This window comes from Fusarium keratoplasticum, chromosome 8, assembly GCF_025433545.1.
Source record: "Fusarium keratoplasticum isolate Fu6.1 chromosome 8, whole genome shotgun sequence".
Lineage (NCBI taxonomy): Eukaryota > Fungi > Ascomycota > Sordariomycetes > Hypocreales > Nectriaceae > Fusarium > Fusarium keratoplasticum.
The window spans coordinates 488290-506093 of NC_070536.1; the positions used below are offsets into that span (position 1 = coordinate 488290).

The 17804-nt window shown below is 54.3% G+C and overlaps 6 protein-coding genes across 6 annotated transcripts; 5 read left to right on the top strand and 1 right to left on the bottom strand.

Moving 5' to 3' along the window:
* Positions 1-2030: 2030 nt before the first annotated feature.
* Positions 2031-5460, top strand: NCS57_00997800 (Cation-ATPase-N domain-containing protein; the record flags this gene model as incomplete). The annotated part of the gene is made up of 4 exons (XM_053059736.1): positions 2031-2279; positions 2391-3273; positions 3324-4765; positions 4816-5460. 4 exons carry the CDS (start codon positions 2031-2033, stop codon positions 5458-5460), a joined length of 3219 nt encoding a protein of 1072 aa, XP_052910130.1.
* Positions 5461-7614: 2154 nt separating this feature from the next.
* On the top strand, positions 7615-9734 carry NCS57_00997900 (uncharacterized protein; the record flags this gene model as incomplete). The annotated part of the gene is made up of 2 exons (XM_053059737.1): positions 7615-8328; positions 8379-9734. 2 exons carry the CDS (start codon positions 7615-7617, stop codon positions 9732-9734), a joined length of 2070 nt encoding a protein of 689 aa, XP_052910131.1.
* A 1250-nt stretch (positions 9735-10984) lies between these two features.
* Positions 10985-11826, top strand: NCS57_00998000 (uncharacterized protein; the record flags this gene model as incomplete). Its single annotated transcript, XM_053059738.1, has 2 exons — positions 10985-11051; positions 11105-11826. The coding sequence occupies 2 exons, from the start codon at positions 10985-10987 to the stop codon at positions 11824-11826; spliced, it is 789 nt and encodes a 262-aa protein (XP_052910132.1).
* A 447-nt stretch (positions 11827-12273) lies between these two features.
* Positions 12274-12740, bottom strand: NCS57_00998100 (Long chronological lifespan protein 2; the record flags this gene model as incomplete). The annotated part of the gene is made up of 2 exons (XM_053059739.1): positions 12274-12467; positions 12575-12740. 2 exons carry the CDS (start codon positions 12738-12740, stop codon positions 12274-12276), a joined length of 360 nt encoding a protein of 119 aa, XP_052910133.1.
* A 244-nt stretch (positions 12741-12984) lies between these two features.
* Positions 12985-13896, top strand: NCS57_00998200 (uncharacterized protein; the record flags this gene model as incomplete). Its single annotated transcript, XM_053059740.1, has 2 exons — positions 12985-13231; positions 13295-13896. Exons 1-2 carry the CDS (start codon positions 13024-13026, stop codon positions 13894-13896), a joined length of 810 nt encoding a protein of 269 aa, XP_052910134.1. The 5' UTR covers positions 12985-13023.
* An 841-nt stretch (positions 13897-14737) lies between these two features.
* NCS57_00998300 (C2H2-type domain-containing protein) lies at positions 14738-17181 on the top strand (the record flags this gene model as incomplete). The annotated part of the gene is made up of 4 exons (XM_053059741.1): positions 14738-15020; positions 15108-15632; positions 15679-16827; positions 16877-17181. The coding sequence occupies 4 exons, from the start codon at positions 14738-14740 to the stop codon at positions 17179-17181; spliced, it is 2262 nt and encodes a 753-aa protein (XP_052910135.1).
* Between the last annotated feature and the right edge of the window lie 623 nt (positions 17182-17804).

A 17804-nucleotide genomic window follows, 5' to 3' on the forward strand; every position in this document is an offset into this window, starting at 1 on the left:
ACGAGGATGAATTGAACCACTAGACCCTTGGTGCAGTGACAGTGGCTTGCATGCCCAGGCGACACACACGACCACCTAGCGAGGGCCGAGAACGCTATTCTCAGGTGCTTTGCCTGACTTTGGTTGCGCGGTGTCTGGTTCTGGCAAGGGAATTTCTTGGGTGGCATCACGCAACATGGGGCTGTGTCGGTGACTGACCAAACCAGAGCTCAAGGTGAATCAAGATCAAGCTTTAGCGGGGATGACGAGCAAGCAGCGATGCTTGCTTGGCGGGACTTGGCGAGAACCATCTTGGTCGACGACTTGACAAGGTTGACTGACATTGGCCAACGACTCGACAAGTGCTGAATGACACTGAGGGCGGGCGCTGAGAGTTTGCTTGGTGAGGGGAGGGGATTGTGCTTGGCCAGACAGTCATGGCAGATGACAGCCGCTAGGAGACGGACTGATGCAACCTTATCGACAGAGACCCTGATTTCCGTGATTGTCCTGATTGCAATGGGATGCTTTCTCATGTTGTTTGATGATGGAGTTGTAGCAGTGCCGTACGGATATCATGATGGTTACTATTGCCGGTTAGGTCCCCTACCTGTAACGGCTGCACATCACGGCATGCATAACTGCACAGAGTCCCATGGCCAAATCACCTCACATCACCGCACAGCGAATATCCATGCGAAAGTGAATAAAGAGAGGACTCGACTTATCTCGTCAGTTGCACAAAAAGCATCCATCCAGCTGATACAGGCAGACATGGGGTCTAAACCAATAATGGGAGGTCCTTTACTGGGTGTAATGCATGTGTCATAGAATAAGAACACGATGCTACCAAGTTTGCCGGGGTATCTGATAGTGCTCTAGCAGTGGAGCCGATATTCTTGGTTAGAGTCTTGGCGTTCTGGAGGAGATAAGAGATGGCCGCATCCATCGTGAAGCCGGGAACAGCGTTTTTGCCACTACACAGTGCAGGAGTAATCTCAAGCTCACATGAAAAGCAAAGCCAAGTACAGTGCCCAGAAACGCCAAGCCTTGCCTCAACACCATCACAATCTCAGCCCATGGATTTTGCATACCCACGTGCCCAACCCGGCAGCGTCAGGTTGGAGAGAGATTGGGAAAATACCGCTCGGGGCGGGGGACTCCGGCGGCCCCACCCAGCAGCTGGAGGACATGAGCGGTCACAGGGGGTCCCAGGGTCTGTCTCCACTGGCTCCTCTCTCCCCACGCCGAAAGCAATAAGCTCAAAATGAAGAGCGTCGCGTAACCCGGGGTTAGGTGATGTGCGGTGCATTGCCATTGCCCTTGAGCCAATACGACTCGCATTTGCCGAGCCGAGAAGCGTCCAAGCGGCGGCATGACGTCGGGCTAAATGTTTATCTCCATCAAAGAAAGGCCCGAGGCAGGTTCAGAGGCATTACAGGAGCATTAGCTCCCTAAACTCAATTGAGACGGTACTCGTTCTCTGTTGCGTCAATTCCTTCTGGAAGACCGCCGCGTAGCGTCACGGCCTGACTTCATCTCTGTAGTATACCGGTCCGGCTGCCAATTCCTCATTGTTCTCGCATGCGCGCACCTGGTAGGCATATCTCGGCTTTATGCCTTCCGCTCCGCCCTCCCCCCCCTTCCTCCGCTCTTGATGGCGACTACTGCGATTCCGCTCCACACTGAAAAATTCTCCTCCATATAGATTCCTCTCCTGGCAAACATGCACGGCTAGTGTAACATCTTCCTCCACTCCGCCTGCACCTTTCACTGTTGGTCGGTCTGGGCATCTTGGCGTCTGTAAGATTTGCATCATGGCTCCTTCCTTCTTTTCCTGCTCTTGAGTCGGATTGCCACCTGCCATTGGCTTCTTCAGCTCCCGAGTTCCACCGGCGTCATTTGCCGGTGTTGACCGGCTGAGATAGAGAGATACCTAGTAGATCCATGGCTTCGAGGCCAACTATAAAAGCCATCATCTCCCTTCCGCTGCCTCGTCTCGAGACTCCCTTCTTCCTCAATCACTCTCGATCGCACTTGGATCTCTCATCATGAGCCAACAACTGATCGAAGAGGCCGCCCATGTCTCGGGCCAGGCCAACACGCCCATGACAGCTCCCGCCCACGCCCTCACCTACGAGCAAGTGGCCGAGCAGCTTAATGCCAACCTCGAAGATGGTTTGACCTCTGACGAGGCCAAGGGCCGTCTCGAACAATACGGACGAAACGAGTTCGGCGCCGAAAAGGGCGTCCAACCCGTCAAGATCTTTATCGGGCAGATCGCCAATGCCTTGACTCTAGTGAGCTGCCCCATTAACATGCATCCCCCCAGACCTGGGTTTCCCCCCCAGGGTGGTTGGGATTGCTTTTGAGAAAATGGTAAAGTCGCTCATTTGCCGTTTGGGGGATAGGTTCTCATTCTCGCCATGGCTGCCTCGCTTGGCATCCAGTCATGGATCGAGGGTGGTGTCGTCGCCGCTGTCATCGTTCTCAACATCGTCGTGGGTTTCCTCCAAGAGTTTCAGGCTGCCAAGACCATGGACTCCCTGCGCTCTCTCAGCTCTCCTACTGCCCACGCTGTCCGAAACGGTAACAATGAGGTTGTCGTGACTGCTGAGATTGTGCCTGGAGACATGGTCGAGCTCAAGACTGGAGACACCATTCCTGCCGACATTCGTCTTGTTGAGGCCATCAACTTTGAGACCAACGAAGCACTTCTCACGGGAGAGTCCCTGCCTGTCCGCAAGGAGGTCAACACTACCTTCCCTGACGACACTGGCCCTGGTGATCGCCTCAACGTTGCCTACAGCTCCTCGACTGTCACCAAGGGTCGTGCTCGCGGTGTTGTCTTTGCCACTGGAATGTTCACTGAGATTGGTCAAATCGCTGCTGCTCTCCGTGGCAAGACTTCCAAGCGTCGACAGCCCAAGCGTGATGCTGACGGCAACACCAACTTTGGTCGCTGGATGCAGGCTTGGACTCTCACCTTCTCTGATGCTGCTGGACGCTTCCTGGGCGTCAACGTTGGTACTCCTCTTCAGCGCAAGCTTTCTAAGCTGGCTATTCTTCTCCTCGGAACAGCTATTGTTTGTGCCATCATCGTCTTGGGAGCCAACGAGTTCAACACCAAGAAGGAGGTCATCATCTACGCTGTTGCCACTGGTCTTTCTATGATCCCGGCTTCTCTTATTGTCGTCCTCACTATCACAATGGCTGCTGGAACCAAGCGAATGGTTCAGAGGCATGTCATTGTTCGTAACCTCAAGTCTCTTGAGGCCCTTGGTGCTGTTACCAGTATGTGGGCCCACCCCTGATATGCAGACTATCGCTGACCGGCCTTTTAGACATTTGCTCTGACAAGACTGGTACCTTGACCCAGGGTACTATGATCGTCAAGAAGGCTTGGATCCCTGGTCGTGGTACTTACTCCGTTGGAGCTACCAACGAGCCCTTCAACCCTACTCAGGGACAGCTTGGTCTGGTTGAGGCTGAGCCCAAGGACATCAACTTCCAGAGCGAGGATGCTGAGGGAACACCAATTGATCCCCAGGCCCTTGTCTCCCAGGATGCTGGCCTCCAGGAGTACCTCAACGTTGCCTCTCTGGCCAACCTTGCAACAGTCCACCAGGTCGACGGTGAATGGCACGCTCGAGGTGACCCCACTGAGTGCGCTATCCAAGTGTTTGCTTCTCGTTTCAACTGGAACCGTGCCCGTCTGTCTAGTGGAGAGAAGGCTCGCTGGCATGAGGTTGCTGAGTTCCCCTTCGACTCGGACGTGAAGAAGATGTCTGTCATTTTCAACGACAACGAAACTCAGAAGCAATGGGTCTTCACCAAGGGTGCTGTCGAGCGTGTCTTGACCTCGTGCCCTGTCTATGCCATCGGAGACGAGACCAAGCCCCTCACTGACGCCGTCAAGGACGACATCATCAGCAACATGGAGTCTCTTGCCCGACTTGGTCTCCGAGTGCTTGCCCTGGCCAGCCGAACTGATATCGAGCACGTCACCGACAACCAGGCCGAGCTTGATCGCTCCAAGTTCGAGAGCGACCTGATTTTCCGTGGACTAATCGGTCTTTATGATCCTCCTCGCCCTGAATCTGCCCCATCTGTCGCCAAGTGTCATCAAGCCGGTGTTAGCGTTCACATGCTCACTGGTGACCACCCTGCTACCGCCCGAGCCATTGCCCTGGAAGTTGGTATCCTGCCCACCCGAATGGCCGAGATCCCTGAAGATGTGGCCCGGTCTATGGTTATGGCTGCTTCCGAATTTGACAAGCTGTCGGATGAGGAGATTGATCAACTTCCTCTTCTGCCGCTCGTGGTTGCTCGCTGTGCTCCCCAAACCAAGGTTCGCATGATTGAGGCTCTTCACCGTCGCAAGGCCTTTGTTGCCATGACCGGTGATGGTGTCAACGACTCTCCTAGTCTGAAGCGTTCCGACGTTGGTATTGCTATGGGATTGGCTGGATCTGATGTTGCCAAGGAAGCGTCCGATATTGTCTTGACTGATGACAACTTTGCTTCTATCCTCAACGCTGTTGAGGAAGGCCGTCGCATGTTTGATAACATCCAGAAGTTCATCCTTCACGTCCTGGCCGAGAACATTGCTCAGGCTTGCACTCTTCTGATTGGTCTGGCCTTCAAGGATAAGAACGGACTGTCTGTGTTCCCCCTGGCCCCTGTTGAGATTCTCTGGATCATTATGATCACCTCCGGCATGCCTGACATGGGTCTCGGATTCGAGATTGCGGCCCCGGATATCATGCAGCGTCCTCCCCAGAACGTAAGTGTTTGTTCTCGCTTTTCTCAGACCACAGCTAACAGTTCCTCTAGTTGAAGCAAGGTGTTTTCACCCCTGAGCTGCTGATTGACATGGTGGTCTATGGCCTCTGGATGTCTGCGCTCTGCTTGGCTTCGTTCGTCCTCGTCCTTTACGGATTTGGCAATGGTGCTGCCGACATTGGAGAGAACTGCAACAACAAGTACAGCGAGGACTGCAGGGTCATCTTCCGTGCTCGTTCCACCACCTTTGCATGCCTCACCTGGTTCGCCCTCTTCCTGGCCTGGGAGATGGTCAACATGCGCCGGTCCTTCTTCCGAATGAAGCCCAAGAGCAAGAAGTACTTTACTCAGTGGATGCACGATGTTTGGCGCAACCCCTTCCTCTTCTGGGCCATCGTCGCCGGCTTTGTCACCATGTTCCCCATCATCTATATCCCTGGACTCAACACTGTCGTCTTCAAGCACGCTCCCATCTCTTGGGAGTGGGGCATCGTCTTCATCGAGGCCATCCTCTTCTTCCTGGGCATTGAGTCTTGGAAGTGGGCCAAGCGTATCTACTTCCGCCGCCAGGCTCGCAAGTCGACTGGCGGTGTCGAGGACTTGGAGACACGTGTGTTTGGCAAGTTCTACAACATGGCCGGTGGAAGCCAGGACGAGGAAGCCGGAGCTGGAAACAGGGAGAAGACTGCGGCTTGAAAAAAAGCCACTAGGAGCCTGATGGTGAGCAGGCGACTGGAAGAACTGACTACGACCAAGGGGCGCTCCCTTAGAGGGTAGAGTGTTGCCGCGGTCTAAGACACGAAAAGGGATACTAGTGTTTGGACCTCAGGTAAGTTGTCATATAGGACTAGCCGTAGATAGAAAGAGGTCTGGTTTACATCTGTATGTAAGACGTATGTCACAGATAGATAGACTTTATACCTTTTCACCTTATTTGGCCAGTCTTGACATGATTTGTAAACAGCATTTCCATGTGATGGTGTAGTATTGGATTGGTGCGCATGTTGTGTTGTTCACTAGTGCATGTCTCTCCGACTAGTGAAGAAACCGTTGAAAACCGTCGATCAAGCGGGGACTGATCAGCGTGGGCACTCTTCCTTTGACGTAATCCAGGACTTTCGATCTAGACCTTGAATAAGCCCGAGGTGATGCCTCTCACCGTCAGAGTCCGTCGACCAAGCTAAAGAAGGACTGACATTGAGCCTCGGGCTTGTTCCTCCGCGTGGATAGAAAGCTTGCCTTCCCTGACAGAAAAGCTTCTTCTGGCTGGAACCCTCTAGCGCGGCAAATGATTGTCAAGTGTAAACCTGTTACGGTCTAGTACGTGGCCCCCGAACCCCCTATCCTTGACAGGATTGCCAAATGCCCAGGCACCGGAATCCAGGGTTTGACATTCCGACGGCATTTGCCGTTGAACAGACGCAGACTCAGCCTTGCTGTGTTTGCTTGCTGTGTTTGCTTGCTGTCTCACTATCACGAGCTGTTGTTGTCGTGCAGTTGGGCTGTGGGTAACTTATCCCCGCTCAGGATGCGAGAAATACGCTCATACGCTTAGAAATCCCTACAGAAGACCATGCGGAAGACCAACACTGCCATGTTTTACCCGCGCGGATGTAACCCCCTGGAGGCTTAAGGTTTCGGCTCTTTTCTTGTAATGCTGGCTAGTCCTCAAACATCATATCATCAGTGCATATGGAGGGCCACTCTGGGTACCTATTCAGAGACCAACCTAGTAACTAAAGAAGAAAAGAACCCCAAGCCTCGCTGCGTCCAAAAGGGCCCAGGCTTGGCGGGTAGAATCCAACTCAACCGCCACTAAAATAGAAGCAGGGCGCTAGAGCGGTCTGAGCAAAGCTCGTGGCCCTCTTCCCCGAGCGTGCCGTGGTTCTGCAGATTGGCGATCTGTGACCTGACTTCTTTGTCAAGTTGTTGTTGCATCGTCTTTTGCTGCAAACCAGTGGGGACAACAAAAGATGGCTGTAGCTCTTGGGTACATACCTAGTTAATATGGAACGTAGCAGCCGGAGACTTTTTTTAAACTCTACCATATTTCCCATCTTTGAATCTCGATAGTTCATCTCTTCCTTCAAAGATATCCATCTCGCATATCGTTCCCCCTCCCCCTCCACTTTGTGCGGATCACCTTTGCGCCGATCCATTTCAACGTTGAATCCGCCTCACGTCAGGGAAACTCTACAACGTCAAAATCAGTCTATTTCGTCCATCGCCTGTCGCCACTAGGTCTTGGCGAATCCTGGCCTCTCCCAAAAGCAAAAGATTCCTCGTGCCTCGGCTTAAACGGCTGTCAGAGGCCAAGGCTTCAACTCTTACAAACAGGGTCTCCCAAACACAGACAGATCCCTGCTCTCAAATTACGACGAACCACAAGGGCCCGAGTGTTTTTGTCAGCCAACATCTCGAAACAACGGATATCCCCTTCTCTAACCCTCATTCAAACCCGTTCGTCCCTGATCTCGGATGCCCATGGAACTAGCTGCACGGCTCGTCTGCTCTCTGCCAGCTTCCTCCCCCGGTTAAACCGCCCTGAATCCCCTGGAGGATCTCGACCCCTGGAAACCCCCCCCTGCCCTCACCTCCTTGTTGGCAGTCTTGTTTCCCTTTATTATCCAAACCCTCAGCAAGACCCGAGCAAAAGGAGCCGAACAAATCTCGACCCCTGTGTCTGTTTCTCACTCTGACCCAGCCCAGATCTCCATTTGTCAGACAAAAAGAATCCTGCTTATCCTTCCTTCGCTTGTCAGACTCAGCCTTACGCCTCTTCCGGAAAACCAAGCCCCCCCCCCTGGCTGGCTCGCTTCCCGCAGCGGGCCGCCTTTACTCAAAGCAGACATGCCGCAGCAGCGCGAGGTCAAGACGTGCGATCGCTGCCGGCACTTTAAGCGCCGCTGCGATCTCGTCAAGCCCTCGTGTTCTCGCTGTCTACAGGCCGGTGTACGATGCAGCTTTGATACTGCCGCTGTTTCTGTGGCTTCTACTTCTCCTGGTGTCTCCACCATCACCGTCCCCATCATTGATATACCGTATTCGGCGTCTCCTACTCCAGCCTTCATGCCTACCACAACGCCCACCTCGGGTCCAGCTATTTCATCAGCATCTCCCGCTCAAGACTCGCAACAGAGTCTTTCTGCTGGAAATCCTACCCCTCCAACCACATCAACCGATAGCCCGGCGTCTTCCACCCAGGCTTTCGGCTCCGGTGAGGCCGGGGCGGACCCGGTCACGGAACCCGATGGCCCGGAGCCCGGCGAATCAAGCATGCCCTCCGCCCAGCGTGTTGTTCGAAAACGCAAACGTAACTGTCTCAGCTGTTTGAGATGTCACCGGCTCAAGGTTAAATGCGACAAGGAACTTCCATGTGGACGGTGCAAGTCAAGTGGTAATGGCCGTGACTGTTATTACAGCTTCAACAAGGGGCCAAATGGGGGCAAGTTTCCTTGCCCAACGGCCCCAGTAAAGGGCGATGACAGTAAGGGGCCCCAGGCGGCATGGCAGATCCAGCACAAGGTCCGGGGATCTAGCCACTGGAGGGATCTAATGACCAAGGTATGCTTGCTGCACTCATGATATGACATGCGCTTACACGGATGGTACAGATCGGCAAACTGACGAGTATGGACTCAACACCACTCGCATTGGCTCTCGAGGATGTTGCTACCAACGCTTGTCTGGCCAATTTTTCATTACCGGGCAATTTTCCCTTTGGTACCCCTGGCGCAGCTAAGTATTTTACTCGAGAAGCTGTCGTAAAGCTTGTTGAGGGAGAGAAACCCAGATGCCAGTCTTATATCGACAGATATCTCAACCTGCTGGAAACAGTAAACCCGGTACTCGACGTCGAGTTGTTCAGTCGAGAAGTAGAGCAGTACTGGCAAGATCCTTATTCTGCTAGTCTCGACTGGATGTCACTGTTTCTTATGGTGCTTGGTTTGGGATGCTTCTCATCCGTTGAAGAGCCCCATCAAGCGACAGAGCTTATGATGGCTGCCGAAGCCTGTCTGGTACAAACACCCGTCATGTTCCGACCAACGTTCTTATCGCTACAGAGCCTGACTCTGATGGTGGTTGCAAAACACATATGCAACCCCACGTGTTGGGCTATTGACTCCTGCTGGACTCTACTTGGTATGGTGGTGAGAACAGCCTTCATCTACGGACTACCGCAGGAAACAGGCGCTGAAGACGGCGAGGCGCTTGATGTTAGCGAACGAGATGCGAGGCGAAAACTGTGGCTCACTATCCTCTACCTCGACATCAAGGTTTCTATGTGCAATGGCATGCCGCCCGTGACGAGACCGGAGGATCTATGCAGCATCAGGAATACGCCTAATTGGGACCAACCGGATAACCTCCACATGGTTCTCTACCGAGCTCTTCCCCTTGTGCTGGAGATTCTGGCGCACGTCAACTCCAAAGACAGTCAGGTCTCTTACCCAGAGGTGCTTCGGTACAAGGTGCAGATTAGGGAACTCATGACATATGCCAAGCGAGTCTGCAATAGTCAGCTCCAACGCATCACAGTGGACATCTTTCTACGACGATGCATCATGGTTTTACATCGACCATTTGCCATGCACCCGGAAGGACCCAGCATGTTTCCAGAGTCATATTGGGGATCCCTCGAGTGCTCCCTCGCCCTGCTAGTCCACTATCGGGAGATGTGGTGCAGCGACAAGAGCCTGCGCCTTGATCTGGTAGGGAGAGCCTTTGTGCTCGACTTCTTCTCTGCCTCGCTGACGGCGTGCCTCCATGTGCTGAGAAAAGATGCGCCCCTGGCTGCGGCGCCGGTCATGGACTCGCAGATCCCACCTCGGCAGATCATCCTCGACACGTTGAGGAGTTGCTTCGAGATCTGGAGTGTTGAGAAGGAGTCGAGTGTTTGCTACCGAACGGGATATGCAATTCTGATGGCAGTGCTGGAGGTGCTGCCAGAGACGTCTGAAACGAATTAAGGTGTTTACTGTGGAAACTGTTCAAGTTGGGTATTAATTGAAGCGCGGAGCGGCTATGATTTGATGCTCAATTGCCTCGGCCACGCTGTTAGACATACAAACGTATAGAATCAAGGGCCTCATCGATGTGCTGGCATGAGCACAGACGAGTTCGTGCATACGGAGTGCATTCTGCAGATGCGTATCAGCCCTTGTTCCGGTAATCTTTGAAGTGGCTGCTAAGATGCATATGTCGGCTGATGATGAAGCATTTGGTGTGCGTGAGCGATTTTCGTTCGCGGTGAGATTACCCAGGCGGTATTGCCCCTTTGTCAATTGACAATGCATTCTCTGGTGTTGGACATGCCTCGATTCCTATACTCTCATCAATGACGACTTGCTTGCTCAGCGTTACACTGCATCTGGCCAAACGCCTTACACAACCTATCTGCCGTGTGACGACCTCAGATGCCCTTTCCGCTCTGGGGCTGTCGCTTCCAACAGATGACGTCTTTCGAGGCCCGCGATCCAAGGCCAGGCTGGACAAGAGGGTGTAGGTGGTGTGACGGTTTGGGTATAGACCCTTCCAGGCTCACGATGGTCTCCAACAACACATGTCACTGAGGGTGACGGTCAAGCCACAGAGTAGGATGGATGGAGTGGCTGGAGCGGAGGACGCCGCAACGGCCTGCTTATTGCTCGCTGAGAGGTACCTGCAGACAGTGGGTTTGACAAGACGCGAGGTACTTTTACCGCAGTATCAGCCGCCTAAATTCCAGTGCAATATTCTATCTCACATGAGTCCCCTTTATCTACTGTCTACTTCTTGTCCAAGTCTCTTTGAGCTTCCACTCTGGTGGGCCGACCCAACTGCAGCGAGCGTTGAAGATGGGTACGTACCTTTCACCGGAAACTGGAACCCCTCCAAGCTCAGGCCAGTGCGTCATTGGGCCTTCCACTGGACGACCTTATCCTCCCCGCTGCCCGCCTCCCTCCGTGGCCTGCTCACGAGGATTCAACCTGAACACGCTGCCTTTTTTCTGCATCTCGCATTTGACCTCAGGACTACATCACAAGCGCAACAGAGCACACAGGATACACCCACAGGGTCACTCTGCTGCTCCCCTATTGACTCTTGAGCCGACCTGCTGCCATCCTTCACTTTCGCCTTGCATCCGCACCAACTGCACACACGACCGCCGCCTCTTGAAGCCCGAGCTCACCGATAAACCCTCCACGACCTAGCCTCGTCCGCTCGACCAGATACCAAAATGGCTTCAGTTGTGGAATCTCCGCCGGTGCACTCGCCTCCCGATCACCCCGCACAGCGACCTCGAGGTGAGCTTATTCCCGTTGACACCATGGCGCCATGTACTAACAGCCTCTCGTAGGTATCCTCAAGAACTCGTACCAAAAGTCTCCCCCCACCTCGCCAAACCAGGAACGCTCTTTGACCGACAAGGAGCTCACCATCGCAAACACCCAGATCAACGCCGGCCACCGTCGTTCGTCTTCGGGCGCCCGCCCCCCCGGGTCTCGCCGCCAGTCCGGCTTCAGCTCCATCGACGATCCGCTTGAGTCTTCTCAACGCCTCAAGTGGGACGAGGCCAACCTCTACCTCACCGAGCAAGAGCGCTCCTCTACCATGAAGATCACCGAGCCCAAGACTCCCTATGCCAAGCACTACGACCCGTCCGAAGACCCGTCTGACGACGACGAGGATCCTCTGGCGAACGCTGGTGCTCGTCTTCAGAATTCACGTCCGGGCCGTGAAGATGACATTCCGGGCCTTTCTCTGGGCGAACCGGAAGAGGCGATCTCGGAAGCGGGCGCGCCGTCGCCCCGCAGCGAAAAGAGCGTCCACGTCGACGACGAGAGCAGCGTCGGCCACAACGCCGAAGAGGAACTTGCGGGTATGTCTGCCGAGGAGCGTGAAAAGCACCGAAAGTTTGAGCAGCTCCGCAAGAGACACTACGAAATGAAGAATGTGGCCCAGCTTCTGGGCCACCCCGAGACGATCCCCGACGACGAGGACGAGGAAGATGAACAAGATAACGGCGGTGCCGTGCCGCCTGTGCCACCGCTGCCGCGCATGCCCAACGGCTCTGCGTAGACGGCTGCTCGCTGGGAGGAGAGGACACGACAAGGGATGTGATTTGGCTGGAGGGTTGTCTTTGAACCGGAGTTTTGCGGAAATCATCACAGGGCGTTGGCACAAGAGGGGGCAACGTGGGGGGACAGTGGGTTTATCAGATTACTCACTCGCTTTGAGGATTTTGGTGGATGAGCATCGTCACCAGAGACGGAGAAGGAGGAAGGACAAGGGCATATCATGGATCCGGTTTCGCTTGCACAGCAGATGAGGGATATCTAGCATTTCCATTAGAATTGATTTATACCTTTCAGTCTAAATGACGAATAGTTGGCGCATTCCCAGTCATATGCGCCAGAACTCGATCGTTATTCATGCCCGCTCTTTTGTACCGTCTCGATGGATTTATGCCTTCGAAGTAATCCATGCTATGCTGTCGACATCATATGAATCTGGACATGACACACATCACAGCAGACCCTTTCGGGCCAGCTCAAGCTTGCGCGCCGTCTCGCCCTCGCGGAACCCGCCGCGAGAGACGCAGATGCGCTGACCCTCAGCCAACTCGAACTTTTCCTGTTGCGCATCCCAGGCGCAGGGGCAGTGGTGGGGGAAGTGGACGCAGGCGAGAGTATCGGGGCAGAGGTACTTGTCGCAGACGGCTGTTGGACTGTTAGCCCTGTAATAGAAAGAGATGCCATGATAGACATGGAACGGCGCATGAAGATGAATATCTAGTGAAAAATGGGACTGAATAGGGGGTACACACAGTTATCGTACTGGTTGCGGTAATGAGAAGCGTCGCTGGGGTTGTTCTGAGGTTGGCCGTGGTGCTGCTCGTGGCCGCCCTGTTGACCAAACATTTGGTCAAAGAAGCCGCCAAACTGGGCGTTGGCGAGGCTCAGGAGAGAGAGGATGGCGATGAGGTAGCGCATTCTGACGTTTAAGTGCGCGAATGGCGCGTATATGCTTTTTGACCCTCAATTCAGGAAAGATGGTATAAAGAAGCCGTGAAAATGGCTAACAACACAGATAAAGAACGTCGTGTTGAGTGTGTGATGCTGTCCACATTGCTCCCATGGCACCTCTTATCGATAAGCCCAGTTCCAAGGTCCCGCGGATGACTAATCGCGAAAACTCCATCCATCCAGAATTGCACTCAGACGGGAACCATCACCGCAAGCTCAACCCACCTCAGCCCACCTCCGACGAACGGCCATGCGGTTCCTCACGATACAGCGGCCGATATTGGCTGCTGTGGCAGGCCTTGCCCGTCCGGCGTTTACGCCCATCGTACCATTGGGCGCCCAATTGGCGAATGCCCTCGTCGAGGGTCGAAGGAATGCCTCGGTCAAGACGCAGGGAGCGTATAGGAAGAAGAGCAAGAGGGGAATTCCTAAGAAGCTGGGTGCCAAGAGGACAGGAGGTATGTTTGGCTGGGGATATTAGAGGTTGTGTTGGGTCAATTGAGGTTCTGACGGTTTGGCAGATCAGTTCGTGATCCCCGGCAACATCCTCTACAAGCAGCGCGGTACGCATTGGTGGCCCGGTGAGAACTGCATCATGGGCCGAGACCACACTATCCACGCCATGGCGACCGGCTACGTCAAGTACTACCGCGATCCCGCACGACACCCCGACCGCAAGTACATCGGCGTGGTGTTCAACAAGTCCGACACCCTCCCGTACCCCCAGCACGCCGAGCGCAAGAGACGCCTCAACATGACCATGTTCCCGATCAAGGAGGCAGCCGCCAAGCCGGAGCTCTCGCCCTCAGGCATCCCCTTCCAGGTGACGCGAATCGAGGCGGGCGAGCCGGACCGTCTGCTCAAGCTGCGCAAGGACTACAGCTACCGCGAGGACAACTGGGCGATCGGCCAGCTGGCCAAGACGACGGGCCTCAAGACGAAGCGGTTCAGGACGCGCAAGCAGTGGTTCCGACACAGGCGGTGGAGGCGTGAGAGGGAGCTCGAGGGGCAGAGGAAGGCGGCTGCGAAGAGGGCCGAGAGCGGTGGGGATGTCAAGATGGCCAAGCCTATGAGCAAGAAGGCGGCTAAGAAGGCTGCCAAGAAGGCCTCGAAGAAGAAGTGAGCGTGCCATACTGGATGAAAGAGTTATCTGGGCATGTAGGATTTGTGTAGTTACTGTACAATAAGACAAGACACTAGATGTGTCTATCCAATCATGATGATGCACATACAGTCCATGTCACTCTGCGTATCAAAGATGATGGGGAGCACAAAGTACAGCGATGCCTCTAGGGAGCGGGTTTGGCACATGACGAAACATGTAGGTAGGCAGATAGTCGGAAGGCAATGTACCCTGCCCTGGGTTTCGTTCTCGGGCTTGCCCTTAAACAAGTTGAAGTTATACAGAGATACTAATGGGGGTTTTCTGAGGATGGCTAGACTCAACGATACGTCAAATAGCTAAGCCCGTACCATTAATGGAAGGTGCGATGTCATCTCTTGTTTCTGGGCAGTTCCATGTAACTTCCATCTGGGGGCACCCCTCCAAAATTAATGCTATGGCCCTGAGAATTTAGGGGGGTTCCAGCTCGTGGGGTTAAGTACCCCCCACCTAATTCCAGCAGCCCGCTACCTTCTTTCCACTGGCCACCGCGCTAGCCTTCTACACCTTGATCGCGTCGGCGCGTCCCTTCCACTGGCTTTCACTCAACTTCAACGACAACTTGTGCCTCTGCCAAGAGCTTCCTTGGGGGAATCTCGTGCAAGCGATTAATCGAGGAGGCTTATAACTTCTTTCTATTGCAGACACCGGTTCGTTTGCACGCACCAACAGCCTTTGAGGCGCTTGGCGTCGAGTCTTGATGCAACCTACCTTGGCTCCCCTCTCACATCTACCTTTACCTCCAACACTCACTTAATACCCTTCAGATCTGAACCCCTCAACTACTTGGCTCTCCGGGCCCATGCTGGAAGATAACTCTGGCCAGCCCAACATGGCCTCGCAAGAGGATCCCGCAGCCAACAAGATGAAGCGCACCAGTTTCTCACCTTGGAGCTCTGGTATCATGGGCAGCCGGGCTGGCACGGTGCCGAAAAGCCACGCCCAGGACCCAGAACCACCACGAATTGTGAGCGACATCCTGGAAGGCGCCGCGGTAAAGACCTCTGTAGTTGGAGGATTGGCCAACAATGCCAAGATTCAAGCTCTGCAGAGACAATGGGAACAGAATAATGTTCAGGCTCAAGGTGAGATGGTTTAGACTTTATCTCGACGACTGATCACAGAGGACTGGATGAAACACCCATCGGATGTTTGCTGACGCGAACCAATAGAACAGTCCATGCAATCTACAGGGCCTCCTCGGCCTTCTTCTACAGGGCCACCTGCAGTGCCCTCACTCAGGCCTCCCCCGCGTAAAAGGGACTCACCAGCCTCTGACACTCCTGCTGTCAAGAAACAGGCCATAGGCGACAGACGTCCTTCTCCTAGCAGCGCGTCAGATGGAGGAGCTCAAATGGTTGACAGCCAGACTCGTGCCAGCGCCCGTCGCTTTACAGAAGCAGAGGTGGCAAGGCAAATGTCAGAGCTCACGGGCGCGTCCATCAAGAAGAGCGCCATGCAACCCGCCCCAGCCTTGACAGCGACGGCTGGACCGCCGAGAGCGCCGGCCAGGCACTTTCCCACCGGAGGAGAACTACTCAAGAAGATCATGGATGCCCAAGCAGCTTCCAGCCCTTCTCCAGTTCCTCGGGCAGAGGCTTTGACGCAGCCCCCTCAGGTACCCGCACCAGCTCCCGGAGATAAGATCGTTGCGATTACCATGGCTGAGCCAAACCGGGCCTACGCCAACTATCTCTGTATGACTCCCCAGAAGCGTCACATGGCATGAACTAACACGTGTAGGCCCTGATGGTACGATGGTCTCTGGGCGTGGTGCCCTGATTCCTTCCAACTACAAGTTGTACGACAACAACGAGTATCCTTTTGTCTGTCCTGTGCGGGACTGCCGTCGCCTCTTTGCTGGGCTTAAGGGTCTTGGCGGACACTTTGGAGCTAGCCACTGCTCAACAACCTTCAACGACAATGGTGATGGAACGCTCACCAAGGTTAGTAACTATGTCAAGCACGGAGGTGGTGGCTCTCCTGGTATCGTCATCTCGAAGCACCCGCTCCCATCGAATGCTCCTCCACCGACGGATGCAGGTCTGCCGTATGTCACTGCGGCTCAGAAACGGGCCTCAGGTGTTGGACTTCCGGAAGCGCCTGAGAGGAAGCCTTCTACCAGACTGAGCGATGCTATTCAGCAGAAAGCAGCCCTGCCTGTGCTCAATTGGGTGCTCACATGGGACGTTAAAGACTATCTGCACCAGTTTCTGAGTCCAGCCCAGAAGCATCACCAGCGAGAGGATGTCACTGCAATGCTGAGCCTTCCACGAAGACGAACCCTCCCTGACACCTGGATCCAGAATCACCGTGGAGGTGATGTCGACATCAACCACTACGCATGTGCTTTGGCCTACCTCACAGGAAAGGAAGTAACGGGACCAGAAGAATGCGTGGCCAATACTCGATCTAGTTCACGACCGTCGGCACGACTCTCTCATCCCTGTATCGCTCTGTGGCCTGGCATGCCAGCGTCAGCCAAACAGGCCTTCTTTGGTGCGGAAACTTGTGTAGGATGCAGGTACTGGTGTCATCTTCAGCGCCAGCGGAACTGTTGTGACTGGGGACCTGAGTCCAGGTCTGGACAGGCATCAAGCGGGTCGAGGTCGTCGTCAGGATCTGAAGAGGCTACCACCAGGTCTGATGCCATGGAGGTCGACCAGGACTATCAACCTGAGAAAGTCAGCCAATCTATGATGGTGACTGAGACGGCTCCGGAGCCGAGACAAACCAAGAGGGTTCAGTCTCAGGCTGCCTCAACCGGACTCATGATGAGAGAGCAGCCTGTGGCCGGCGTTGTTGGTGGCCCAGGACAGATGGGGGGCGTTGAGCTGGAGATGGAGGACTGGGAGGTTGCGCCGGGAAGAGTCAAGGACGAGTCATCCGAGAGTAAGTCAGCTTTTGCTCTATCTACTCCAAGCGCTAACATGATGTGCAGACGTTGCGTTCTCCAACTCGTACCTGACTAGCGGACAACCCATCACCGTTTCCGAGGATGTCAGCTTCAACGTGCTTGTCATCAAGCCTGGCAGCGCCAGCCACTGGAGTGTGGAGGATGATAAGCTACGAACCTGCTCGGTGGCTGCGGGCAAGGTCCGGGTGACGATGGGTGAAAAGACATTCCAGCTGGGACCTAACGGCATGTTTGTTGTTCGTCCTGGGCAGGCGTGCAAGGTCGAGAACCGGCTCTACGTGGATTCCGTTATCCATTGTACGACCATTGACAACTTCTCCCTTCAGTAGAGAGAGGACTGGGATTTGGGATTACAGGCGACTGTGTACGAGAGGCTTGGGTTTTCGGAATGGGATACAGGCTAAGCATTACCTGGGAGTTTGGGCAATAATAGGGTCCATCAGCATTTGCGTTTCGGGCATTTTCAAGACTTGCTAAGAGCACGGGAGTCGGGACATTAAGCGGCATATGATTTCTTTGGTAAACAGCATGGGCAATAATAACAGTGTAGAATAGGAAGAAATTTGGCGGTATTAGCCTGACTTGCCGCGGATCGCGAACAGAGTTGACGATATTAGGCAGACGCGGAGATGGTGGTGGGTGATGTTCATGTGCCACAGTCACGATGAGGTCCTGTCTCAGATATTAGCTCACACACTAACAGAGCAACAAGTCAGCCACGGTCGATAACTTGAGCCCATCAGCATTTTAAGGAGACATCGCGCATTTTCTATTTTCAAGGATGGGGCTCTTGTCACGGGGGAGAGGCGGAGTCGCAAGGTGCAGGCAGAAGGTGAAGCTCGTGAGGGCGGTTGTGGTGGGCTAGGTGATGTGCCTTGGTGAGAATGTGACTTGCACATGATGATGCTTTTAGCTGACGACCCATGAAAGAATACGAGAGCCTTTTATTATT